This window comes from Prenolepis imparis, unplaced genomic scaffold, assembly GCF_030444845.1.
Source record: "Prenolepis imparis isolate NDT839.2.m4 unplaced genomic scaffold, iyPreImpa1.0 SCAF_5, whole genome shotgun sequence".
Lineage (NCBI taxonomy): Eukaryota > Metazoa > Arthropoda > Insecta > Hymenoptera > Formicidae > Prenolepis > Prenolepis imparis.
In genome coordinates, this window is record NW_028141163.1 from 8877310 (window position 1) to 8902013 (window position 24704).

At 30.3% G+C, this 24704-nt stretch overlaps 2 protein-coding genes across 16 annotated transcripts in view; one reads left to right on the forward strand and one right to left on the reverse strand.

Annotated features, from left to right (window-relative positions):
* The window catches only part of Slo2 (slowpoke 2), a 216609-nt gene that overhangs the window by 138895 nt on the left and 53010 nt on the right, over window positions 1-24704 (forward strand). The window contains exon 1 of one of the 15 annotated variants that reach the window (XM_083039075.1): window positions 938-3265. The exons of the other annotated variants lie outside the window; for them this stretch is intronic. Coding sequence (XP_082895201.1) covers window positions 3087-3265 — 179 coding nt within the window. The 5' untranslated portion in view covers window positions 938-3086. Of the gene's footprint in view, window positions 1-937; window positions 3266-24704 lie in introns of those variants that run through there. 15 annotated transcript variants of the gene reach the window in all.
* LOC145936421 (uncharacterized) lies at window positions 13400-15504 on the reverse strand. The gene is made up of 2 exons (XM_083038634.1): window positions 15058-15504; window positions 13400-13621 (listed from the first exon to the last, which is right to left on the reverse strand). Exons 1-2 carry the CDS (start codon window positions 15234-15236, stop codon window positions 13480-13482), a joined length of 321 nt encoding a protein of 106 aa, XP_082894760.1. The 5' UTR covers window positions 15237-15504; the 3' UTR covers window positions 13400-13479.

Sequence of the window (24704 nt, forward strand, 5' to 3'; positions counted from 1 at the left end):
TTAAAAAAAGGAAACAAAAAGCACGTGTCAGACGCTGATTTATTATGTCTTTTTTGACTATTTGCCTTAACTTTTCTCGAACTATTTCAATATTTTAATAAAGACAACAAATCATCAGTACTGGTGAAAAAAATTAAATCAAATTATATTCTTTTTCATTTTGCATAATCATTGATATTTTTACAAAAATTGATTTAGATAAATTCTACAGATAAGTCATTAATTTTTATTGTAAAAACTGCTAATGCAATTTAATATTAATACAGCAAAGTTAATCGTTGAGTAAATGATCTATCATTAAATTACGATCATCACTTAACTTAGTGACCCTAAAAAATACATCTTTCTTAATACTCGTTTTATCTATCTACAATTTTATAAAACTGATATAAGAGTTATCTTTACTATTTCTATTAAATGAAAAGAATGATAGTTTCCGCATTATCAATAATAATCAATGGGCAGATTTTTACTTGCGTTCACATGCTCGGACACACATAATGAAGAAATATCTCTCCATACACGTATATATTTTCAAGATTTTCGGAGATAGTTCTCTTATCCGTCCATATACCAACCAACAGACCGGTGGTCAAGGAAAGAGAGAAAAGGGCACGACGCCATATTGTGGATGCTGCAATCGCGCGCGAGTATTACTATTTTTCATGTGGTAGCTCTTACCGCCACCCTCCTTTATTTATCGGTCTCTCCTCGAGGGGGGCGACCGGCTGGTTTATCGTGGGAGTCCGCGAATACGAGGAAGATTAGGAGAGGGCGAGCAGCGGAGAGCGGAGCTTGCGCGGTGCTAGGGGTAGTTTTGCGCGTCGTCGCGATGGCGAGCTTGAGGGTGATTCCGCTAGTCGGCGTTAGGCCGGGCCACGCGAAGCGCGTTATGCTTACGGAGAAGGAAGGATCGAGCAGACCGGCGGTGGCACCTCTCGTGCGCGCGCGAGGAAGGCGGGCCGATGGTACCGCGACAGCGCGGCGTTCTCCAGTGAAACGACGGCCCGCACCGGACGCGAGCGACGGCGGCGACGGCGGAGCTTCCGTAAGATGCGGTACTTGAAGAGAAAGTCGCGCTGCCTCGTCGTAAGAGACCGCATCGGATGTCCGTGACAACGAACGTCGCTCGAATTGCTTTTTCCGCTACCGACGAGCGATTCCTTACATCCCCCGAAGTAGTAGGATCAAACAATTCGAACCCTCGATGGGACTTCGAAGGAGCGTAAGCAAGTATTTCTGAGAAAACACCTTTACGGCGAAACTTTGTATGAAAAAAGGACCAACAAACGTTGAGAAGAGCTTCGAAAATAAAACTCTGAGAACTCTGAGGATCAACTTCCTTTTTTTCCAGGAATTCTAGCGCGATTATGTTGAGATATTATGTTGTTTCACGGAAGATACGTGAAGTCGCTTACAAGGATATCTCACTTTGAGATTATGCGAGACAACGATAAGTGATGGGATCAGTAAGAGGGAAAATCACAGTGGACCACGAAGAGAAGGGAATCTTTCGCGAAATAATTTTCAATGTTCTTTCAAAGCTCTCCGCGAAGAGATTTCAACGAGTTTCGACTCTTTTCGAGTTATGAATCGGAGAATTCCTTTGAGAAACGACATCGGTGACTCTCTGGGTGATGATTATAGCGAGCGGCTATAGTAACATCGGGGAACCGTGACCTCGCAGGAGTTTCTAACGACACGTCGTTGTTGAAGCAATTTGTGAAATCGGTCTAGTCGACATCATCATGACCCTTGTCATGACTCTCCTTCCGAGCTAATGAACCTTTTTCGACACCTTTGCGATAATCGTTCATCATTCGCAAAACGCGAACGCGTGATGAAAGTCCCTCTTTTTCTTAAGCCGCATTTGTAGAGCGTTCTCATCTTGCCTGATTTTGCCGGATTTTTTTGTTTTGCACACGGAAAGAGAGCAGATCGGAGTGTGAATAGGTTTTGCGAGAAGAAAAGTTTTTCTAAGGAGACCAAAAGGAGAGAACTCTTTTCTTTTAAGGGAAACAAGATTAGTATTGCAACAACAAGAGAGAAGTAGATTACAATTGCGACGTCGGATAGGAGAGTTTGTATAAGTGTATCCGATTAAAGGAGAGTAATATCAGCGAACGACGAAAGAGGAAAAAGAGAGAAAACAGGAGAGAGAGAGAGAGAGAGAGAGAGAGAGAGAGAGAGAGAGAGAGAGAGAGAGAGAGAGAGAGAGCACGTGGGGGAAATGTGCCGTCCGACGTTGTGCGTCGAGTAAACAAGCGGGCGCACCTTCCTTCTAATTACGAGATAGTTAACAAGCACGCTGGTTGGTGGGTCCAAAAAAACGTAGAGTATTTTTAATACACGCACGCACACGCGTACACATGTACGGTACGCGGTAAGTTACGCTTGTACGGCGTTCAAGAAGATGGATAATTTTAAGAACAATCTAGGATGTAATCACAAACTCTTTAACGGAAGGAAACGGAGGTCCAATTAAACAGCGAAGTATAAGTGCGGTCCAAGTTTTAGTGGCTTAGTCTTATTTTTCTGGTGTATGTGTGTGTGTGTGCGCGCGAGAGAGAGACTTTATCGGATTCGATCATCCTCGGCGACGATTATTTACGTTGCGGCATAATATTTTTTTACGGGTATATCTTCCGAAGTATATACGTCGCTGTGGAAGGAAAAGGGAGGGTGGTGCGGACGCGAAAGGGGTGGTGGAAGCGCTCGCTACGTGTATATATAAGGTACCGAACGCGGTTAGGCGCGACCGTGTTCCAGAAGTTTCCTTGCGGTTCATTAACCCTTTCCACGAGCAATGGTGCGTGTTACCAGACTGTAACCGCGTTCCGCGCTGCCAAGAAAAGGGTACATACGTCGTTGTACGACCGCGATCGGAACACTCCGGAGTCTCGCGCATCGTTGGACGGTACTCGCGATCGCGGACGCGGAAAGTTTTCTTCCCTACGGGTTAGGAAAATACCGGAGGAGTGGCGGAAAACAATTGCGGAAAGAGAGATAATTGTAGAGGAATTGTAGAAGAGTTACACCGTCCGTGTGTGACATCGTGTTTAGCGAAGTCGTAGACGCCCGACTATATGAGCGCCAGCTTCGACATAGTGAAAAGATGGAGGACGTTCGTTATGACACTGTGGAATAACGCGACTGATCGAGTCCGAGATGCCACGGCAAGCAAGACGCTAACAATGACGACTTCCAGCAGATACAGCAGCTACAACTGCCTCACCAGTTGGGATAGCTACGATCGGATTCCAAGGTACGCCCTCGATCCTCGATCGGTTGATCTTTAACCGCGTAGCATATCACGTCTGTCTGATCACGTGGAGATTTTTTATAAAAAATTAAAGGGGAGAAAATAAGATTTTATTTTTAGTCTTAGAATCAACATAGTGAGAAACATTCCATTGGATGCAGCATAGTTATTTAAATCGTATCATAATTATAAATATTCATCACGCGAAACGCAAACGAGAATTTGCTAATAGACTTCCGGACGTCGCATTAATTGTAATGCGGCAACAAAGTCCTATTAATTACATAATGTGAGAAACTTGATTTGCAATTTACATTCTACCTCTTATTCGCATATTTAACGCCTACATCCATTCTGTATTTCCTCTCTGTGCTTTCATGAGTGATTAATAATGACTTTAATTATGGATTATGAAATCTTTTTTCGATTGCTTGATTTCGCTCGATTAGGTACTTCGACATATGTGTTTGTTTCATAATGATATCGCACTTTTTATTTTCTTTCTACGTTTTACTTTTTTTTCTGTTTAACTGTGTTATTTATTTTTCCTTGATTTATATTGTTCCCGCCAGATATATTAAATTACGACAAATTTTTGTTATCCAGAGTAACAAAGATTGATTTCGAAAGGTTGTGGTCCCTACTGGGGCTAGGGATGTTAGAGTACACGCCGAATAAATATTTACTCTGTTACCCCGATTCTGACTTCGTATATCCGTCTAACTACAACTCCAATTTTTAATTGTATCATCTGTACAATTAATATTATTTGAATTTGTTTTTGAAATATAAAAACTGTCAAAAGAGCAATTAGTTTTTTCTGCATTAAAATGGTAAATAGGTTTTCATATCGAAATAATGAAAACTCTCATATTCATTATTATAATTATAATTGATATAAATCAATTAATATTAATTACTGTCATTGCGATCCGATCAAAGATGATGTGAGATAATATTTTGAGATGATTAAGCTAAAAAATTGAATTTTAAAACAATTTTGCATACATAAATAAAAAGTAAAGTATAAAAGCAAAATAATTAATAAATAATTATAGCAGCGTAAAGGAAATTATAACCTTGATAATTTACATTGAAATGTGACAATTACATTGAAATTAATATATTTATATAATATTGACATATTTATTATTATCTTGCCCTTTTGGTATTTTAACGCAATTCTTCATTTTCGAGTGTTTTGTGCGGCAATGACAGACGACATTTCCAGACTCGACATGAGAATTCAATACGCGACACGAATAAACGACACAGTGTCCGGCGTTTGCTATTCAGTTTTAATCTGCGTTCCATAACAATTTCAGTACGTCACTCGTTAAAGTGCAACAAACGATGGTGAATCATTCGCGTTTTACGAGATATTTAGCGCCAGTTATCTTGTTACAAGTATGATCGTAAGTATCAATCACAGGAGACGTTATAGCGCTCTTTCAGCGCGAATGAGATATTATTGGAGTACTTGAATGTTGATATATGGGATATATTGCATGTTATATATATGCTGTCGAGTATCAGTTGAATGCAATTCATTCTAATATGTAAAGTATGTTGAGAAAAGAGAGAGAGGGAGGGGGAAGGGGGAGAAAGAGATTTGATGCAACATAATTCTTCAGATTTTAATGATATTCTGTTTTATTTCTAAATTATATGATGAATTAATTTTCATTATTTTAAACAGAGTTTGTTATGAATGACACATATAAATAAGGATGAGGTAAATAATTATTATTTGTCATAAATTTTCTATTAAAGGAAGCCTGTGACTTTGAATTTGAAAAAGATTCCGTCATTATTATTTTATTTAAAAGTGGAAGACTTTATTATAGTAGCATCTTTATACAATCTTTTTACAGATTTTGAATTAAAAGGCAAAATATGTTAAGTAAATAAAATTCCATCTCGCAAACACACATGTGCAAGAGAATTTCTAAGAGATATATTCCTCTTTTCGTCATGCTTAAATATAAATCATTACTGTATACATGTCATACAAATGGAACATTGAAGAAAGTTATAATTTTCTTTATAAACATTTGCGACCACTACAGCAAAAGTTTTAGATTTTCATAAATAAAGAAGAAACTATCATGAAGTCAGAAAACCATACGGAATGATTAATTTGTTTTCTATGCATTGGGATAAAATAATATTCTCTACGAATGTTACTATCAAATTTTTATTCGCCAGTGAAATTTTTCTATTCTGACGCGATGTACCTTTCTTTTCGTCTCAACGTTTGATAATAGCTTTATTCAGCAGAAAGTTTAATTCGTCACTAGCGAAATTGGCGTCTAATTGAAGTTTCATGAACCATTCATAGCCGGATTTACGAGCAAAAAATAAAATCAGATGAATTTTTTCATCCCTTTGCTATTGACCTTCCATTTATTTTTCAGTTTTATTTTAGCTGCGTAACGAACAATTGTATGATCTGTTGTCTCATCTTCCACATTCATCATTTTTCTTCAGATAAATTCTGTTGATACAACATGTATGTCTGCCTACCGTTTTTTCTCTTCAATGATTGCATAAAGAATTGATTCAACAAGCAGACGTGATTTTTTTTATAAGCGATAGATAAAAGCTATAGAATTTTATATAATATGTATATAAATTAGTCTCTTTTTTTTTACAATTATATTGCATTTAGTTTGAGTAATGTTCGCCAATTTTCGAAACGTGTGTCTTGTATCGTTACTATTTTCTTAACTCGCTATCGCCGCTTTTTCTGCTTACGCCATTGCTCGCGTGCGAGATATCCGACATGGAATTTCTTCCAATGAAATAGCGCGAGTGCTGTTTCGATTTATTTTTCTTTGAGTTATGCTGTGTACAACATGCAGATGTGACGGTAAAATAAAATGTAATAGCACCATGAAGCTTTCGGAATTAATAAAAAAATTCTTATGTTACTTGCTTTTCTAAGGGAGCACTCAAGGCTGTTCATTTCTTATTCGTATCACTGCTTGCGTGACAGGTCTCATTCCACGTGAAATTTTTTTCAGTGTGTGAAAAATACCTTTCTTCCGGTAAACTATTATTCCAATCTCTTTTCCTTAGAAATTTAATCGCAGATTTCACAGACGGTGGAATCAATTGAATAAAATATGTTACTTCAGTTAAATAAAATATGTTAATTTTAGATACAATGAAAATTACTAGGAAAAAATGCGGGTTTTTTTTGGGAGAAATCTATACAAACATTACAATAGTAAAGCGAAAAATATAATATATATTATTATAATAAAGTTAAGATTCGATATATTGTTTGATATTTTCTCTAGAATATCATAAAATTGTTTTATCGTTACGCTATCGAAGTACTATATACTTAGATTGTAATTCTCTTAAGAAATGATTACAAAGCCACATAATTGATGACTTAAATAACAAAATGCACGAGCTTCTTTTTTAGTCATTTTAAGCATTGAGCTGAAAATTATAAAACAAAATTATTAGCTCAATTAAGTAATGTCACCATTTTATAATCGATTTGTTTTATCTATATTTTTATTTTTATGTATAAAAATGTGTTCAAAAGAATAATCATTTGCGCTTTTTATTGTAAATATTTTTATTCTTCACTTTTAGTGACTTTTAAAGGCAATTATTTTCTAGAGTTTGTTTGCAAATTCTGTTTTAATTGCTGTACTTGAAGGTACAATCTGAAGAACTTTAATTATCGCGACGAATTCAGAGACTGAGATATGTACGCTTTGATCTCTCCGTTTCGTGTGTGTTTCGATGCTACTTCAATTTTTCTAAGCACACTTATAGCAATTTTTTTCGTAAATAATGTTATTTATTTTTTAATATTTGTACATTTTACTCGATTAATATTGGATGTTAACGTTTAATTATTTATTATATTCAATTTTATTTATATAATCGCATATGTAATATTACTTGGATTATAACTCAGAGTTTATAGAGATATTATTTTTTAATATTTATATTGCAATCCTGAAAAGTACTTGCTAAGCATATTTGACTCGATTTGTAATTTAATTTACATTAAAAAAATGAGTTTTTTCGCGATATTTCTTACAAAATATACATCATACTTGATTAAAGAATATGTAATTGAAAGTAAATGTATATCTTTTAAATATTTCGTATAAAAGTTAAACTAAATTATGCATTGGTGCTATAATCAAAATAATGTAGAATATACGAAAATTATATACATAATTTCTGAATAGCATTATTCTACGACAATCGTTTCAATTAATGCGCGGTACCTGTCAACCCTCTACGAGCATCATCCGAATTTGTGCTGACGTATAGTTGACACAAGGTCCTCCTACCGACATCAGAGGACCGTTTGCGGTAATCGAAATGCCTTGTTCCCGCAAACAGTTGTTGCCATCGTCATCACGCCGGAAATCAGACGCGACCCGTCAGGAACCCGTTTCTTGTCCTGTTAATGAAACACGGTCGAGTAACAGTCGCTGTTGAGCTCATAGCGCTGCCAAACCCGGACGGCAGGTTGATCGTAAAAGCGACAGCACCTCTTGGGTGACGAACTGCAATTAATTCCTACGACGGATACACATCGCGAACATACAAGGGTCTGCCGCGGACGCGATCTTAGCCCGAGTCTCTTGCGTGGGACACAATGTTCTAGAACAATCGCACCTCTCTCTCTCTCCTATCGAATGCTAGTTAATTGGGGAGTTCGGAACAAAAACTATATACTTCAATAAAATGATTACATTGCGATGTTTTTATTTTATGGATTTAGACATGGATATTATATTATGAGATTTTTTAGTATACACATTTAGAATTATCCATCTCAATATTTTAAAAATATAGATGGCATAAATATATAAGAAACTATAATTATTTTTATGGAAATAGAGATGAATGTCATAAGATTAGATTATTTATAAGTTCTGTTTAAGTTTTTAATTAGGAATTAATTTGTTTAAAAAAAAGATTAACAGTTCTTTTGTGTTATAACCAGTTGGAAGTGAATGGATTTATTCTTAATATCAGTTTCAGGATTGGAATAAAATCCACATCATTTTACATAAGATTTCTTTTAACCTTCGATTTTTAACTAGTAAGATATTTTATATCAAAAATTAAAATTTGTAGAAAAAAGATGACATATATAAATTAATTTTTTGGTTCTAAATTGATAAAAAAATCTGTAACTGAAAAAGAGAACATCCATCAGATAAATAGGATTAGAGATGAATCAATTTTTAAATTAAAAACTCTTTAACTAATTTCAACTTTGATTTATTGTGTTTACTCTTACGATTTCCAAAAAACGATTTTTCTTTAGGCCAATATATTATTCTCTAGAGGATTTTCACTTTAATCCGATTTTGCTTTTAGCTATTATTTGTTCATGTAATCAGTTTATAGCAAATATTTGAAGCATAAATCGTAATTGTTTAAGAGTAGCAATATCACAATTTTACCGTATAATTTGGTTACCTTAAATTTATATTTACTTATAACAATAATATTTTTAATTTGCCAAATTTTTTTATTGTATTAAGAAACGTTTGATGTGATTAATTTTTAAATTTTTTGTGTATCTCTTGATTAAAAACAATGAATTACAGAATGTCAGGTAATAATGAACAAATCAATGCAATATGAAAAATTACATAGCTAAATTTTTTAGCTTATACGTACATATACTAGATCTATAATCTATGATAATATGTAAATATATATTAGGAATTTTTCTGAAACTAATATATAATTAATATCATTTTAATTTGAATTTTGTGACTAAGATATTGCGATATAAAGAAATCTTCATAAATAATAAAATTAAAAATTATAAAATATAAAATTATATTTATCTTATGACCGAGCACAAGATGGAAAATGTAAACACGTTGAACTCTTCAATCATGCTACTATCCTCGCTTTTTAAATTTGTAAGAAATTATGATAGATGCGAAGTATGTACAATCCATTACGCAATAAGCTTATTTGTCATTATGACAGGTTCGGGGTTATATCTTTGAACAATAGTAAATTACATAAATTAGTCGCGTGTCGATCATTATGCCACCAATGCTGTCCAGTATTCAGCATCAATGTGACAGTGCATTCTACTATAATGAACCATTTGCAATTTGCAGATGAAAAGCATCAAGAACAGAGAACACAAATGTCACTGCCATCAACATGAAATAAAACATTTTTAATTATATTTATGGAGAGTGACACAAGTGGGACATCTAATAATTGCATCCTCTGTAATTAAGCTGCAATATATACATATATATATTTGAAAGATTTAATCGTATATGCGATATACTTTCGATAAATATAAAATATAAATAAATTGTAAAAATAAATCTAAAATTAATTAAAATTTTTAGTGATTATAAAAAATTTAAAAAGTAGCGACGAGTAGTAACAAAAGCAGAGAATTAAAGCTATAAATAATTTTGATGCAATAATATTTTTCTTCTAAAAATTTCACGTATATATTTTTCTATATACCTACATTGAAAAATGATATTAATATTATATTTGAAAAAACTTTTCGAAAAAAGTTTTATTTAAAGAGAAAAAATCTAAAAGCTTTTTCATTATGAAATATGACGATTTTTTTCTATAATCTATTAATCAAGAATGAAAATATTACAAATTTAAATTTAATCTAATACCGAACCTAAGTGATTTGAGTATAAATTAAATAAACTTGTGCCACAAAAACAAATTTTCATTAAAATTTAATCCATTACAAAGCGGCACAATCTGCGAACAAATAGTCACTTCGACTTCGATGGTCAGCGTATCTTACAATTTTATCAAAGCGAATAATTATATTAAAATGGAATTTAATATCCGCTTGTTATCCTTAATATTAATATGAGTTCTTGGAATTATTCTTGAATAATTATTCTCGAATTTGCTTCGCACTTTGCTCTAATTACAAAAAAGCTCATTTTGAAAAGTTTAATTTTTGACGTATCGCAAGAAAAGGCGAATACGTTGATTTATTTCCGCTAGGTGTTCCGCGGAAGGCATATCGATTATTTTAATTAGCCGATTGCCTTTTAGGAAAAGTTATAAAATTTCAGCGCAAGAGTAACTGCAAAATTATTACTTTTATAAATAAATTATTATAGATAATCTATTATGCTTTGATCATATTATTTGCTTGACATTTGCCACGCAATAAAAAAGTGAATTAAATAATTTTGAGTTATTAGTTGTAAATCAAATAATATCAAAGGAACAACATAAAATGTTGTATTAAAATAGTAAAAATACATATATATTATGTTCAGTTAATTTTTATGTCTTTAGTTTGCACGAATTTATAAAGTTATCTTGATAGAGAAAATGAAAAGACAGCCAAAGACAGGAATGTAATTGAATAGCTTGCATGTCTGATAATAATTTCGATCCTCAATGAAGGAATCCAGGAAATTTGATAACGAATGCAGCGAAAGAACGGATATATCACCTGTTGCCTGCACATAAGGGAATCATTGATGTTCGAAGAATAGACCAGATTATCGATCGTATTTTCAAAAACATGATTTAAATATGTGCTAGATCGGGGATATGTCTATTTTATCTCATTTATTCTCTGGAGAGAGAAAGAGAGAATTTGCTACCTTCTCCTCGATTATTATTCATCAATTCTCTGTTGAGAATTTGTGATGCAAGACAACGAATTTTTCTCTCAGAATAAATTTCAAGTGACTAAAAAATACTTTCACGCTCGTATTCATAAATATGTACTCTTTAATTGCGATATAAAACAGCATTGGATATCAAAAGCAGAAAAATATACGAGCATTTTTCGTTTACATTATTTATATGACAGGCTTTTCAAAGAATCACTAACAATATAATAGAATTTGAAAGCGAATTAAATCCACTAATTTTAATTTTAAGTCAATATTTTATAAATTTTATTTAAAAATATTAAATTTTATAAATTCAAAAATTTAATGAAATATCTCTGTAATATCCGATATTATACTCTACAATGTGTGTGTGTGTGTGTGTGTGTATTTATTGATGATATTTAATGATCTTTAAAAATATTGCAATATTGTTAGAGAGAGATAGATTTTTATAAATATATATTGTTTTTTTATATTTATTAAAAGAGAGATATTACCTAAATTAATTATAATACAAGAAAAAGAATGTCATGTGTCTATATTATAAAATTGTATTTCTAAACTATAAATTAATTATTTTAGCTCTTGATAATATTAATATAGATATATGTCATATTATTAAATAGTTATTGTCTCCCTAAATTATATCAAATGCAACATTTACCAAAATGCAAACGATAGTTAACATAACAAATAACGAAAGCATACACATATAACTAAAATATATTTTGTTAATTGAAATGGAGAATTATATAATCCTAATTATATCACATAATATATTTAATACACACAAGCTGTTTTGCGATAAACAAAATTTATACAGAATTATCAGAGTAAGACTATGTACATTCCGTGAATTAAGCGTAAACTTAACTTCACAAAATTCTACGTTCCACATATTATTTACCGCGGCACAATATCACGACGTAGTGGTCTGACGTGAACTATTTTCTGCTTTATGGCGCTTTAAAGTGAGCGACCTCGCGGGAAAACATCGTTTCCGTCGAAAACTTGTTACAACACCGTCGCTCTTGGCACTTTGATAAGCTCGATGAAATTTGATGCTCTTTCGCCCTCGTTCATCGCCAACAGCCAGTCGAGCAAACAAACATGCAGAGGTGCACATCATCTCATTGTCTTTTGATCAGCAGCACCTTGAATGAATATATCTCTTTAAAAATGAGATAGTTTAAAAATGGTGTGCAGACGAAAGAGAAAGAGACAAAAAAAGCAATTTTCGGAAGGATTTTAATGCAAGATTCTTGTAGAGAATTTCCCAGGAGCTTTTTGGTAGATTTGGCAAATGCCAGTAATTTCATGCAACAATGAATTGAATTACTATCTATATATTTGACATTTTTTACAAAGTTCTATACATATACAAACAACAAGTTATGTCTTATTCGTGAATTATATTGAAAAACATATTAAATTGATATGAAAGTTAAACATATAAAGTTTAATATATTACAACAAATTTAATACAATTATGAACAATTCATCGCCAAATTCTACGATATTTTTAAAATTTTACTTATCTGTTTCTTGATATTTCTTCCTCGTATTTTTCTTAATGCTAAATACGCTTATAACTTCAATGATGTCATCATATCAAAATGACATTATAAATAATTGTAATAAATCGAATTAAATGAAACTTTGTTATGTTATTTCATTTATCGTATAATGATAGATAGTAGATCGACTTTTATTATTCGTTATTGTTTATAATGTTATCATAGCCTATTGTCATGATAGCTTTAGTTAGTCATTAAGATACGGAAATCGAATCAAATCAAATCATACAAGAAAAAAAGGCCTTTAATTATTTTGAGTTATTATTAAAGAATAGTATTATTATTATACAGATCATATTATATTCTATAACAGACATTATGCCTGCATAGTATTTCATGAAATTAATAATAAGATGGATAATTTCTTCGATTTCTTCAATTTTTTCGATTTTTAAATATTTTTATTATGTGATAATTCTATCTACAAAAAACTTTTACAATTTTTTTTATCTTTAAGTGTAGTTTTCTTGTATATGTACATGTCTGTCAATGCATGTGAGAAAGTGTATGTCAGAAAATTTTTATGTTTTATAGAAGTTCTCTTGCTCAATAATGACACATCATGAAATGCTAACACTTTGTTCATTATATAATATTTTAATATACTTTATAAAAAAAATAATTTTGTAATTGATATAAATTGCTTTATTAGTGTATATATATACATATGTCTGGAAAATTATTTATGATGTTAATTATTTATGATATTAAATATATTTATTTATTATAATATTGTATTGTTATACTTATTCGTGTTATACATTTTTAATTTTAAGTGTTTTTATACAAAATCTTTTATTTAAATCCGGAACGATATCTGCAACAGAACAAATTATAATGAATGAAACTATTTTGAAATGTACAGAAAAAGCGTAAAAAATCTCTATATGATAAAATTCTCTTTTATATTCCGGTTTTTTGCTGCGTTATGTACAATAAAACAAAAAAAAAAAAAAAAAAAAGCATGGAGGGCACCTACACGTTTCTTGAATGCTTATTATACAGTTTTCTCATTGTGCATGAGAGTCATTTCAAGCGGAAGACTAATCGAAAACTTTTGTACTCCTTGGTACTCTCTCCCAGTTCTCCAGTTATATTTCGTTTTCTCCCTCAGCGTCATCCTATCTCTCTTTGTCTTCCTAGAACAAATCTCGAGAGGGTTATAGGACTTCGCAGCATAGCAATGCTTGAGATAAGAGAAAAGAAAGAAAACGTGACACGGCAGCAAAGAAAAAAGTGACACTAGGGAGAAAAGTAGCGATAACTTGTAGTAGAGAATCGAATCACAGCACCTATGGGAAATAGGTTTTGGCGGATCATACACTCGGGCCCCTGTCCGACCAAAAAGTGTTCGAACTACTGCGACTACTATAGACAATCGACACAACGTGGAAGTTTCTTCTTGTTTTGAATTTTATCGATAACAATTATATCATGATTTTATCGCGGATTTATAGTCTTCTGCGCATTCAAAGCTAACTTATAATCTTGATATTTATTTAATTAACATAAGATTAAAAATCATAAAAATCAAACAATCAAAATTGATCGTATTTAAGATGTACAGATATAGATTTTCAATCAATAATCGTACGTTTAACTACGAAATACCATCAGAAATAATTAAATTGACGGGATACATGCGGAAATTTCTTCGTTTGCACGTTATTTGTCACATAACTGATGGGAGCGCGAGAAGAACGAGAGACGCGAGAGTCTCGACCGGTTTACGAGCGATCGAATAACCTTTTTGACGTAGTCGCTGGATTGGAAGTTTCTTCTTTCAGCCCTAGGCGTGCGAGTGACGCGTGACGTCTAAATCCCTTCGCTCAATTACCGAGACCACCTCAGCTCATTCGTTTTTCCCGTGTTCACGAACTCCAAGACCATCTACGTCGCGAAATCCCGGCCACATGGAGCGAGAAGACTTATACTATGAAAGTCGATTTGTCAAGTTACCATAGCGAGAACCGGCAATCGCATCACATACTTAATGGACGCGACTTAGCCCACTCGAGTCCTCGCAAGTTTGTAGGAAAAAAAGAAAAAATTCGATTTGTGAACTCTTCTCCAATTTTCTAGAGATTCTATATAACACGTGACATTTATATACGTCGATCACATTGTAACGTCAGTGAATTTTTTTACTTTTGATTTGAAATTTTTATCATGTCACTTTATGAGAATTTTATGAAATCATTTTCTGAAGAAAAAATAATTATTATGATTCAAAAAAGTTTCTCAAAATAAATTTTTATTCTTTATTTTAATATTTTTATTTTTTAATTTACATGAAAAATTTTTAATTAGCCGGGATAACTTTGCAGTTTATATATATATTCAATCAAAATTATAATATTATATAATGTCCAAAAATTACTAAGTTTATCGACGTTCTATTTGTATAATCCTTTTATAAAATCTTTTTTTTAGATTGAAATGAATATAAAATTAACGTTAACTAATAATTTATGTTATTTTTTAAAAAGCATTACATCTTTCAGATTATATATATATATCAATATCATCATAACTTATCTATGACATATCAATATAAAGACTTTAAACAAATTACCTTGAATTAATATACATGAGAAATCGCAGCAAAGGACTGGGAATCTGCAATTTATCGATGTGCCTAAGCTGTATCCGCTTTAGACAGGCGTAGCACAACAACGTCGGTAGTTTACGAATCAATATTGTCGACCTCGAGGAAGGCACTGTCATGTCGCGCCTTCCCGCACGGCTGTTCATTTCGATCTGACCGCGTTTACAACTTTATAGCTTGATACACCCTGCCGCGAAGTTTCGTATCGTGTCTCGAGAATCCATCGTCGCCGTCATAATAAACTGCATGAAACATCTCCACCCAGAAAGTCGATTTCGCATTTTCACCAATCAGCGACTCTGCGAAACATGTAATTCTACACAAAATCTTGTTATACAAAGCAAGCTATGGAAACTTCTGTAAGCCTTTAATGTAGAAAGTTATAGCAAGCACTAAAAATTTGCAATAACTAGAAGCTCTAAAGCTCAAGGTTTTAATAAAAATAAACGATAAAAATTGCCACACATTTAGATGGAGTAATAAGTGAGATTTTTTCATAATTTATATTTAACGCTATAATAATTGATATCTTATTATACGATATAATATAAATATTTTTTTTATAATTATATATTTAAAATATATCTTTAAATTCTTTAAAATAAGTAACACATGTATACATTTTAAATAATATTAAGATATTTTCTCTATGAAATGGCGTTTCTGAAAAAGGATAGCTGTTTTATTTGTGTTATTGTGATTTTTAGGCGAAGATAAGTCGTGGATTACTTTTAGCGCGACATAATATATATAGTCGACAAACTAAAGAATTTATTCCTATTATTTATTTCTACCGCATTGTCACAATACTATATTCATATTTTTCTGCGAACAAGAAGTGCTTCCTTCTCGAATTCTTAGATGTGTCACTGTAAATGTAAATATTTTATGAGCTCTTCTTTCATAAACCGAAATTCTGCAATCCATCCACGCCACGAATAGTGACCTGAAAAATATTTTAGTAGTAAACATTGATAATATGTGATATATGTGTAGAAAACAATCACGAGCAAGAACTGCTAATTGTTATATTAATAATTAATTTTATAAATGCATATTAATTTGATCAATTTTTGCATGTTTTTTTAGAAATAGAATAAAGCTAAAAAGAGAGAAAATGTGATAATTCTGAGGTTCTATTTAATGCTAAGGTTTCAAATGTAAAACCTTTTTAATGTCACTGTGCTGAACATTTGAGACTTTCTTCAAAGAATTTCTGTTGATCTTTTTTAATGTGCATGACGCACATTACTATTGCGCAGAAGAAAATTCATACGACAGTGTTAAAGTTAAAATTTTATTTCTTCGACATTACAGCGTTTGTCAAACATCTGAAAAATACAGATGGAAAAAAACTGAAATTAAATTTTTGTCATTAAATATACATTATTTTTTAATTCAACAAATTTGCGTACATTTTGCGTCAACCTAAAAATTATAATTATAATTTTCTAAAACAAATGTCAAGAATTTGCGTTGTATTATAGAAATTTAATTTAGAAATTGAACAATTACATAATTATAAATGAAAAGAAAAATGTATACCTTTTTTTCTTACAAGATATGTACATATTTTATGTATTACTATTAAACAGTGCTTTTTCGAAAAGAAATGTTATTATATTTAAATAAAAATGTGTTCTCACAAAAAATTTTATTTTAGTTTAGACAGAGTCTCAACTAACTTCTGTTTATAAAGGCATAAGAATAAGAAAATACTTGGACGCTTTATGAATTATGAAGTCTGCTAGCTGTATTGCCAGAGTTCTCCTGAATATACACAATTAGCTCGGAGCTAATTTAACATTCATGTATAATGCTCAGCGTGTCAACCCAAGGGCACTCCCTCAACTCGTGTCTCGTGATGCAAACCGTATTATCTTAATTACTGCGTTATGCGTCATCATAATGTTTACGCCAGGTTTACACCCTCCTTCCTCCTTCTCTTTTTCTCTCTCTATTTCTTTCTCTTTCTCTCACTCAGCATTTAAATTATTTATATACACCCGTTATCACCTGTTATCAAGATGATCTTCTAACAAGTAATTACGAGCAGGCGTTATGTCGGTGAATGCTCTCGAGATGCATACATGCGTTATCTAATACGGAATTTTTCTTTGTCACCTTACAATGGTTAAGGATGCCGGGAAAAAGATAAAAAGATGTCAACGATTTCCACGGTGAAAAGCAACAATATCCATTTATTTGAATATCACTGGATATCGCTAGAATATAAATAGTATATCGCATTTCTGTTCTATCGAAAACATGTCGGACAAAAAAGAAATTGATGTACAATGTTGAACTATACATTATAATAGCGTTTCTCAAATTGTGCTACGCGAGACGAAATTTGAAATGTGACTTTTGGAAATTTTATTTGACGTATGCAAATGCAATTTTCTTTTCTGCATTTCGAAGTTTAGTGAATTAAAAAACTTTGTTTTAAACTTTAAAAAGTTTCGATGCTATTCTAATTAATTTACGAATTTCTTTCTAGCATGATTGAAATTTCAATAAAAGAGAAAGCGATATATTTTTTATCAATAATACGTAGGAGGACAAATGATATAAGAAATAAACAATATTTTTTAATTAAATGTAGACTCGCATAAAATATCATTATGGCTATGGAAGGTTTTTAAGTTTCAATTAAAGTTTTGATTAAAGAATGCTTTAATTAAAAAATCAACTAATACTTTTTAAAAATTTTTTAAATCTTTGTTATTATTACCGTTATAATGTTAAAATGTTTCTTTGCAAAATATTAGAATGTTTACGCAAAATTAATTACATACGGTGCGCTAATTTTATCAACGACGACTTTGATCGTTAAGCTTTTCAGTGTTATTACCTTCTTCAACAATCTTTTTAGTATTTACTTTTTAACGATTGTTTAGCGATCTTTTCGTCTATAAGGTACTGATAATTAATTATATCAAGACCGCAGCATCAGCAAGAATTAACAAAGCACAACTACTTGAGAGACTCGCGATTTATAAGTAAGTGTACCCGACCCATTACTTAATTATTGCTTTTCCATCGAGTGATTAATTACTATCGCGACTAATTGGAGGCGCGTATTGGCAAGAAACTGCAGGAACTCGAATGATTTGATTCAAAACGAGAAGGAGAGACGAAGTCTTCGTGCGTTGACCTGCATGACAACGAGATACGTGCAATATTATGATTAGGCTATATGTATGTTGGAATGAATGCTGTAAAAATATACACAATGTTATCTCGCTTATTTTCCGTTTTTAACTTTGTTTCATCTACGATGTATATTTTCATGAGTGAGAGCTGTTCGCTTTGCATATCGGATGGCATCATCTCGGTATCGCGAGAAACGCGAGATTCACATGAACGGTTGTTTATCAGGATAACAAAGAAGAAAAAATAAAAGTGGATTTTTTTCGCGGATGTCTTGTGGTTTAAACAAAAAATCAAAATTATTCTCATTTTTCTTTAATTACCGGACATTGATTATTTAACAAAAATTGCTATAATTTTTATTTAAAGATATTTGTCTATACATATAGTAATATTATTTATTTTCTCTTTCTCATGTTTAGACCATAAGTCCGCATCTGTCACTAACACATGCTCACATACATTTTACATTTATATATTTATTATTTTTAAAAAATTATCTATATTATATTATTAACTCATATGCTTTTTTAGTTTATTTTTCTGTTTATTGATAAATATTATTCTACGCAATTTTTCTTATACAATTTTCTAATTATCTGAGAAGAATATAAAATCTTTAATATAAAAATAAATTTGTAGTATAATTTTGTAACATATAAAGTATATATTCTATTCTTAGTTGATCTTGCCTTTTCTTTGATATTTTCTTTCTCTCTCTTCTGTTTTTGTCGTAATTCAATCAGATAAAAGAAATGTTGAAAATTGAGACATAAGCGAGCAAAAGAAGTTTTCAGTCTGCGAGCATTATCTAGCATCTATACATATAGTTAGTTTCTTGAATCTGGTACAAATTCTCATACGTATATGTGCATAAACTGTTACAAACTGGTGCGTGTTTATCTAGTTTCCGAAGAATACATGTACATGTTAAAGCTGCGTTCACATGTACATGGAAATATGTACATTACATGACATATTACGGTAATAACGCGGTCAATGGAGTGCAAGGTTGTCGATGGGTATTTTTATGCGGCGACTGGCGACGTAGATCTATTTGTGGCACAGAGACAGGTTGATATATAATTATAGACAAACGAGACATGAGTCAGTAAAATGCATTTCGATTATAGACGACGAAACTTGTTACGAAATTCGTCCTCTGGCTTGAAAGATTAATATAGCTGCTTAAGTGCTTTTCCCTCAGACTAAGTTCTCTCTTTAAATGAATTATTTCGAACGCTTTTCTCTCAGACTAAGTTCTCTCTTTAAATGAATTTTCGAAAATGTCACATAAGAGTTACATGATATGTTGATGTACGTCTTAATTTGGAGGAAGTATTATGTTAAAAATGAATAAAGCACATAATTTTTATATTTAAAATTGCACCATTCAAAAATACTAAATAATTTCCGAGAAATAATAGTCGACGTTATAAATATAAATTATGAACGATGGAAAGCTGCAAATGCAATGATCAAATAAATAGCGAATGAAAGTTTATCTTATTTTCAGAAAATTTCTCAATTTGATGATGTTAGAATAAACTTTTATTTAGTCTCTTTTTATAAAAGTCGTTTTATTTATGAAAAAGAGAACTAAATATACATATAAATGCATGCAACATATGATTCGTTTCTTCTATCAATTATATAACTTATTTTATCATCAAAATTATTTTTATTAAAATTTAATATGGATTGTTTTTATTATAAAAAAAACAAAGAACGCACAATTTTTTTAAATTTTATTTAATGTCAAATATGTGACGAGAAGAGACATTTTATCATTAATAAAAAGAACTGTTCTATTGAATGACAATTACAGTTCTTATGCATAGAGGACAAGCCAAAAACTGCATCTATTTTCATTCTATTTTATTGTTTTTGATTGTCCATGATTTTACGTAACAGAAAATATTTTGCCAAATATTTGTAATCAAGCGTTTTCTCTTAAGCGATTTTTTTTAGTTTTGCGCAGATTTTGCGTGTCGAATGCGAAAGGTATTCCGATTTTTCCATAATATTATATTTTTATGAATTGATGAGATGATTTAATGAATAAATTATTAATTTATTTAAATAAAGAATACTATATGAAAGATATATATATATATATATATATATATTAATATATTTTATTTTATATTTTTTTCATTATAAGTATATCAACATATGCAAATGCAAATATGGTATTTTAATTTCATTATTAGATTTTGATGAAAATTAAAAGTACCTAAATAAATTTGTATTATAGATTTGCATTTCATAGATATATAAATCAGTTTTTCTCGTGCAATAAACATTGATAAATATTTATAAATAATAAATAATAAAAATATATGATGTAATGTATGTAAATAATATTAAAATATAAAATAATATTTACATAGAGAGATATATTAAAGCATATTAACATATAACATATATCATTGTTCAATACATAATAAGAAAAGATATATATAATAATTGCAGAAAATTATAAAATAATTATAAGATAATTTCATATTTCAAAAATATGTTAAATTTTTGTTAAAAAAAAAAAGGATGTAAGGGAGGGAAGAAAGAGGGAGTATGTGCACAATTATTTATCAAGATTCAATTAATCAATTAACAGCTGACAAATGTGCAATAATTATCATGTGTCAATATAACCCATTTAACAAATGGGCTCGAATGTAATCTAATTATTAACAAAACTTATTTATATACAATTAATGATGTATTAAACTCTGATATTCTAATTACACTAAATACAATAACATAATTTTCATGTACATACGATTATTCTCTTTATCTATCAGATACGCAGATTATATATAAAGGGCAGGTCACATCGACAAATCGGATAAATTTTCCATGTTCTTTTACTGTCAACACTTACACATACACTCACATAACTGAATAACACTTCGTGTAGCGTCTCTCGTTTATGTGCAATCGATATTATTGCGAATGGAAGAGTGCTTGACAATGGCTATAGCAACGGAAAACAAATCTGTTGGTTCAAGTTATATAATTCACAGAAGGATGCGCGGAGAAATAAACACACGTATGTCGATCTTTCCGAATTTTCTACCAATATATAAAAGCATTTACGATCATCAGGTGGCTCATAAATATCGGATCGATATACCATACCATATCGCCTACTTCGATTCGAATCTCGCGATGCAATCTGTTTTTTATAGAGTATTTTTATCTCGAGAAGAAAATACTCAATCTTCAATGCGTAATATCGATCTAGGGAGATTGGCCCACTTCTCTATTGTTTTTTTAGATAAAAGATAAATTTAGCAAAACTAAATTATTAGCAAACGCATTTGTGTGATTAATGATGTGAACTAATATAAAAATTAGATATTACTCATCCGAATCAAAATATTACAACAAAATATGAAAAATTTATGTTATAAATTACAGATTAATTTTTTGTTTAATTTTTGATTTTGAATAGAATTGAGATTTCAGATTCTCCCTATCACTGAGAATTTTGTATCCAATATTAATATTAATTTAATATTTAATTTAATCTTAATAACTTCTTGTTTATTTTATTAAAATTTCATTAAACGAATTTTTTTGTATGTTAGCATTTGTTTTTTTTTCTTTTTTTTATAATATATTACTTAATTTTTTGTTTTAAAGAAATATTTGTTTTTGTTTTCAAATTTCAATGCAATTCAAAGAAACGCAGAGAGAAGTTTATAGTGATAAGTATAACAATATACAAAGCTAATATTAATGTGAATTTTTTATGAACATTTACAACTTTCTTCAAATTGTCCTCTTTATCCAACCTTTGATGAAAGTTTTATTGAATTTACCAACTATATCCATTTACGAATAAGTCAGCTGGTGATGTAGGAAAGTTTAGAAGTGCCTCGACAGGCTATTTACAGCGCCAAGCTATCGTCGCGTTAAACTTTCAATTTGTTAGTCTGTAGTGTCAATGTTATATGAAGCATCCTTATCCGATAGATACTAGATGCCACGAGTTTGGACAACGATGAGAAACGGCTGCTTATAAATTGCTTGAAGTGATACCTCCAGTGGGAATTATGATATCCACTTCCATGTGAACAAGACGATTCTATTCCTTGAGAATTGCTTTAAATATAGGCTAAATTGATAAAGTGTCTTGGAAAGGCCAACTGCTTAAAATAAAATGGAAAAATAAAATTTTATCTAAAAATGTTCTTTTTCTATAATTGAGTAAATAGTTCGAAATACAAATGAAGAAATAGCTTTGACTATTAACGATAACATAATTAAATAATAATAAGCAATTTTTTATAATAATATATATTTTTATATAATAATATTATTATATATAATTTTTAAATCTAGAAATAAAAAACACTGCTTCTTAAATAAAATTACTAAAACTAAAAAAAAATATAATTTTAATATTTCAGATCATAATAAAAATTAAATAACACTAATTTTATAATCCCGAATATGAATTATAATGTAATTATAATAGACATTGAATTGTAATTTGTATAATAGTATAATTTGATAAGCTTTATACAAAGGTTTGTGTAAAGATTTTTAATGATTTTTTACAACAGATCTTTTCGGTCTAATCGAGAAGCGAAAAACCGGAATTGCTGGTATGCCTCTTCTTATCGAGAGTTTAATTAACCGGCAATCACGGCTTTTCCACATCAAATGCTCTAATACTTTGTTGGTGTAGACGAAACAGAAACTAATAATAACTCAAGGATGATTAGTGCACAACGCAATTGAAGTCTCGGATCTTTTTATATAATTTTGTACTCTTTTTGTCATTAAATTAATGAAATTTAGTCATTAAAATATAATATTAAAATCAGAGATAATGGCGTTATCATTTATTTACGCTAATAGCTTAATAATAAATTCATACTCATGATTACACGGAGTAATGTAGGTTTACTTTGCCAGATGTGGAAGGTTCATAAAAACCGAAATAACATTTTTCTCCGAAATTCATTACATTAAATATTTCTAGTGACGATTCAATCTAGGTGATATAGACATCTGTTCCATTAAAATAAAAATATTTGGAACAGTGCTTCTCTTTATCGCGTGATTAATTGCTGGTAAACGTGCATTAATTTGTAATTCAATGAACAGATAATTATACATTTAATCTAACTAAAGTAAATTGCTCATCTATTAATTTTTATCATGCTGATATGATTGAATATGTGTATGTAGGAAACTATTAACAAATTAACAATAATAATAATTTACAAATCACATATAAATAATATAATTCACGTTATATATGAAATTTATTCCTGTTTGGTGTCCGATGCTTTAGTCGTTGCTTTAGTTTAATTTACAAATAATTATGTATAACATAATAGAATTTAATAATTAGATTCGCAAAATTAGAATTGTGAAAAAAAATTCTATCTCAAATTAATATTATGTTACTTTTAATTATATAATTTTAATCAAATAGACAAAATGAAGTCATAAAGCATCTATTAACAAGTTTATCTATAAAATAATAGCTCTTATTAAACTAAAGATTATTTTAAAAACGTTTTACGAATTCAAGACTGAATGGAGAATTATTAAATTTCAGTAATGCTATGTCGTTATTATTCTTTGTCCATTGAGGGAAAAACCTTATTGATCATTGGATAAAATATTAAACATTATGGCCTTTAAAAATATTTATTTTAATTGCGCAGCTCTCGAATCTTTTCTAAAGATTAAATGTCACAGAGATATATCGAATCTTTATTATTATACTTGGAGATTAAATAATATTTGCTTTATAATGTTTAATTTTTTTCCGAATATTGTGTATATATAGTGATATATGTAATTATGAATAATTTTGCTTCCTCATAGAAGAAGCTTTGTTTTCGTGAAAAAATTTTTTTTTCGGATTTCTATGCCAATGTGTTTAGAATGTTCCAAAACATCGAAAAATCACATTTTTACAAAATGTCTGTATGTATGTATGTATGTATGTATGTATCCATCTACGGATTTTTCAAACGTCCATAACTCAAGAACTGCTTGAGCTACAGCGCTTTAATTTTGCACACAAGTAAAGTAGTACAACACTTTTATTTACTGTAATTTTTAGAAAAATTCATAAAGTGTTTTAGATTTTAATCCAATTTTAATTTTTTTATACAAATAGATTATCATTAAAGGTTGGTTGGTATTGAATTTGGCTTGAATCGGCTAAGTGGTTCTTTTTTTATAAAATTTTGAATTTTTTAAATAAAGGGCGTGATTGCTCTAATTTCCGTAAATTTTGAGATATCGGTTTAAATTTTTTTACATGAATAGATTATCATTAAAGGTTGGTTGGTATTGAATTTGACGAAAATCGGTAAAGGGATTTATTTTTTATTAAAATTTAAATTTTTCAAAAAATGAAAATTTTACGAAAAAAACATACGAAAGGAACATATAAAAGGAAGTACATACATACAAATACATACACA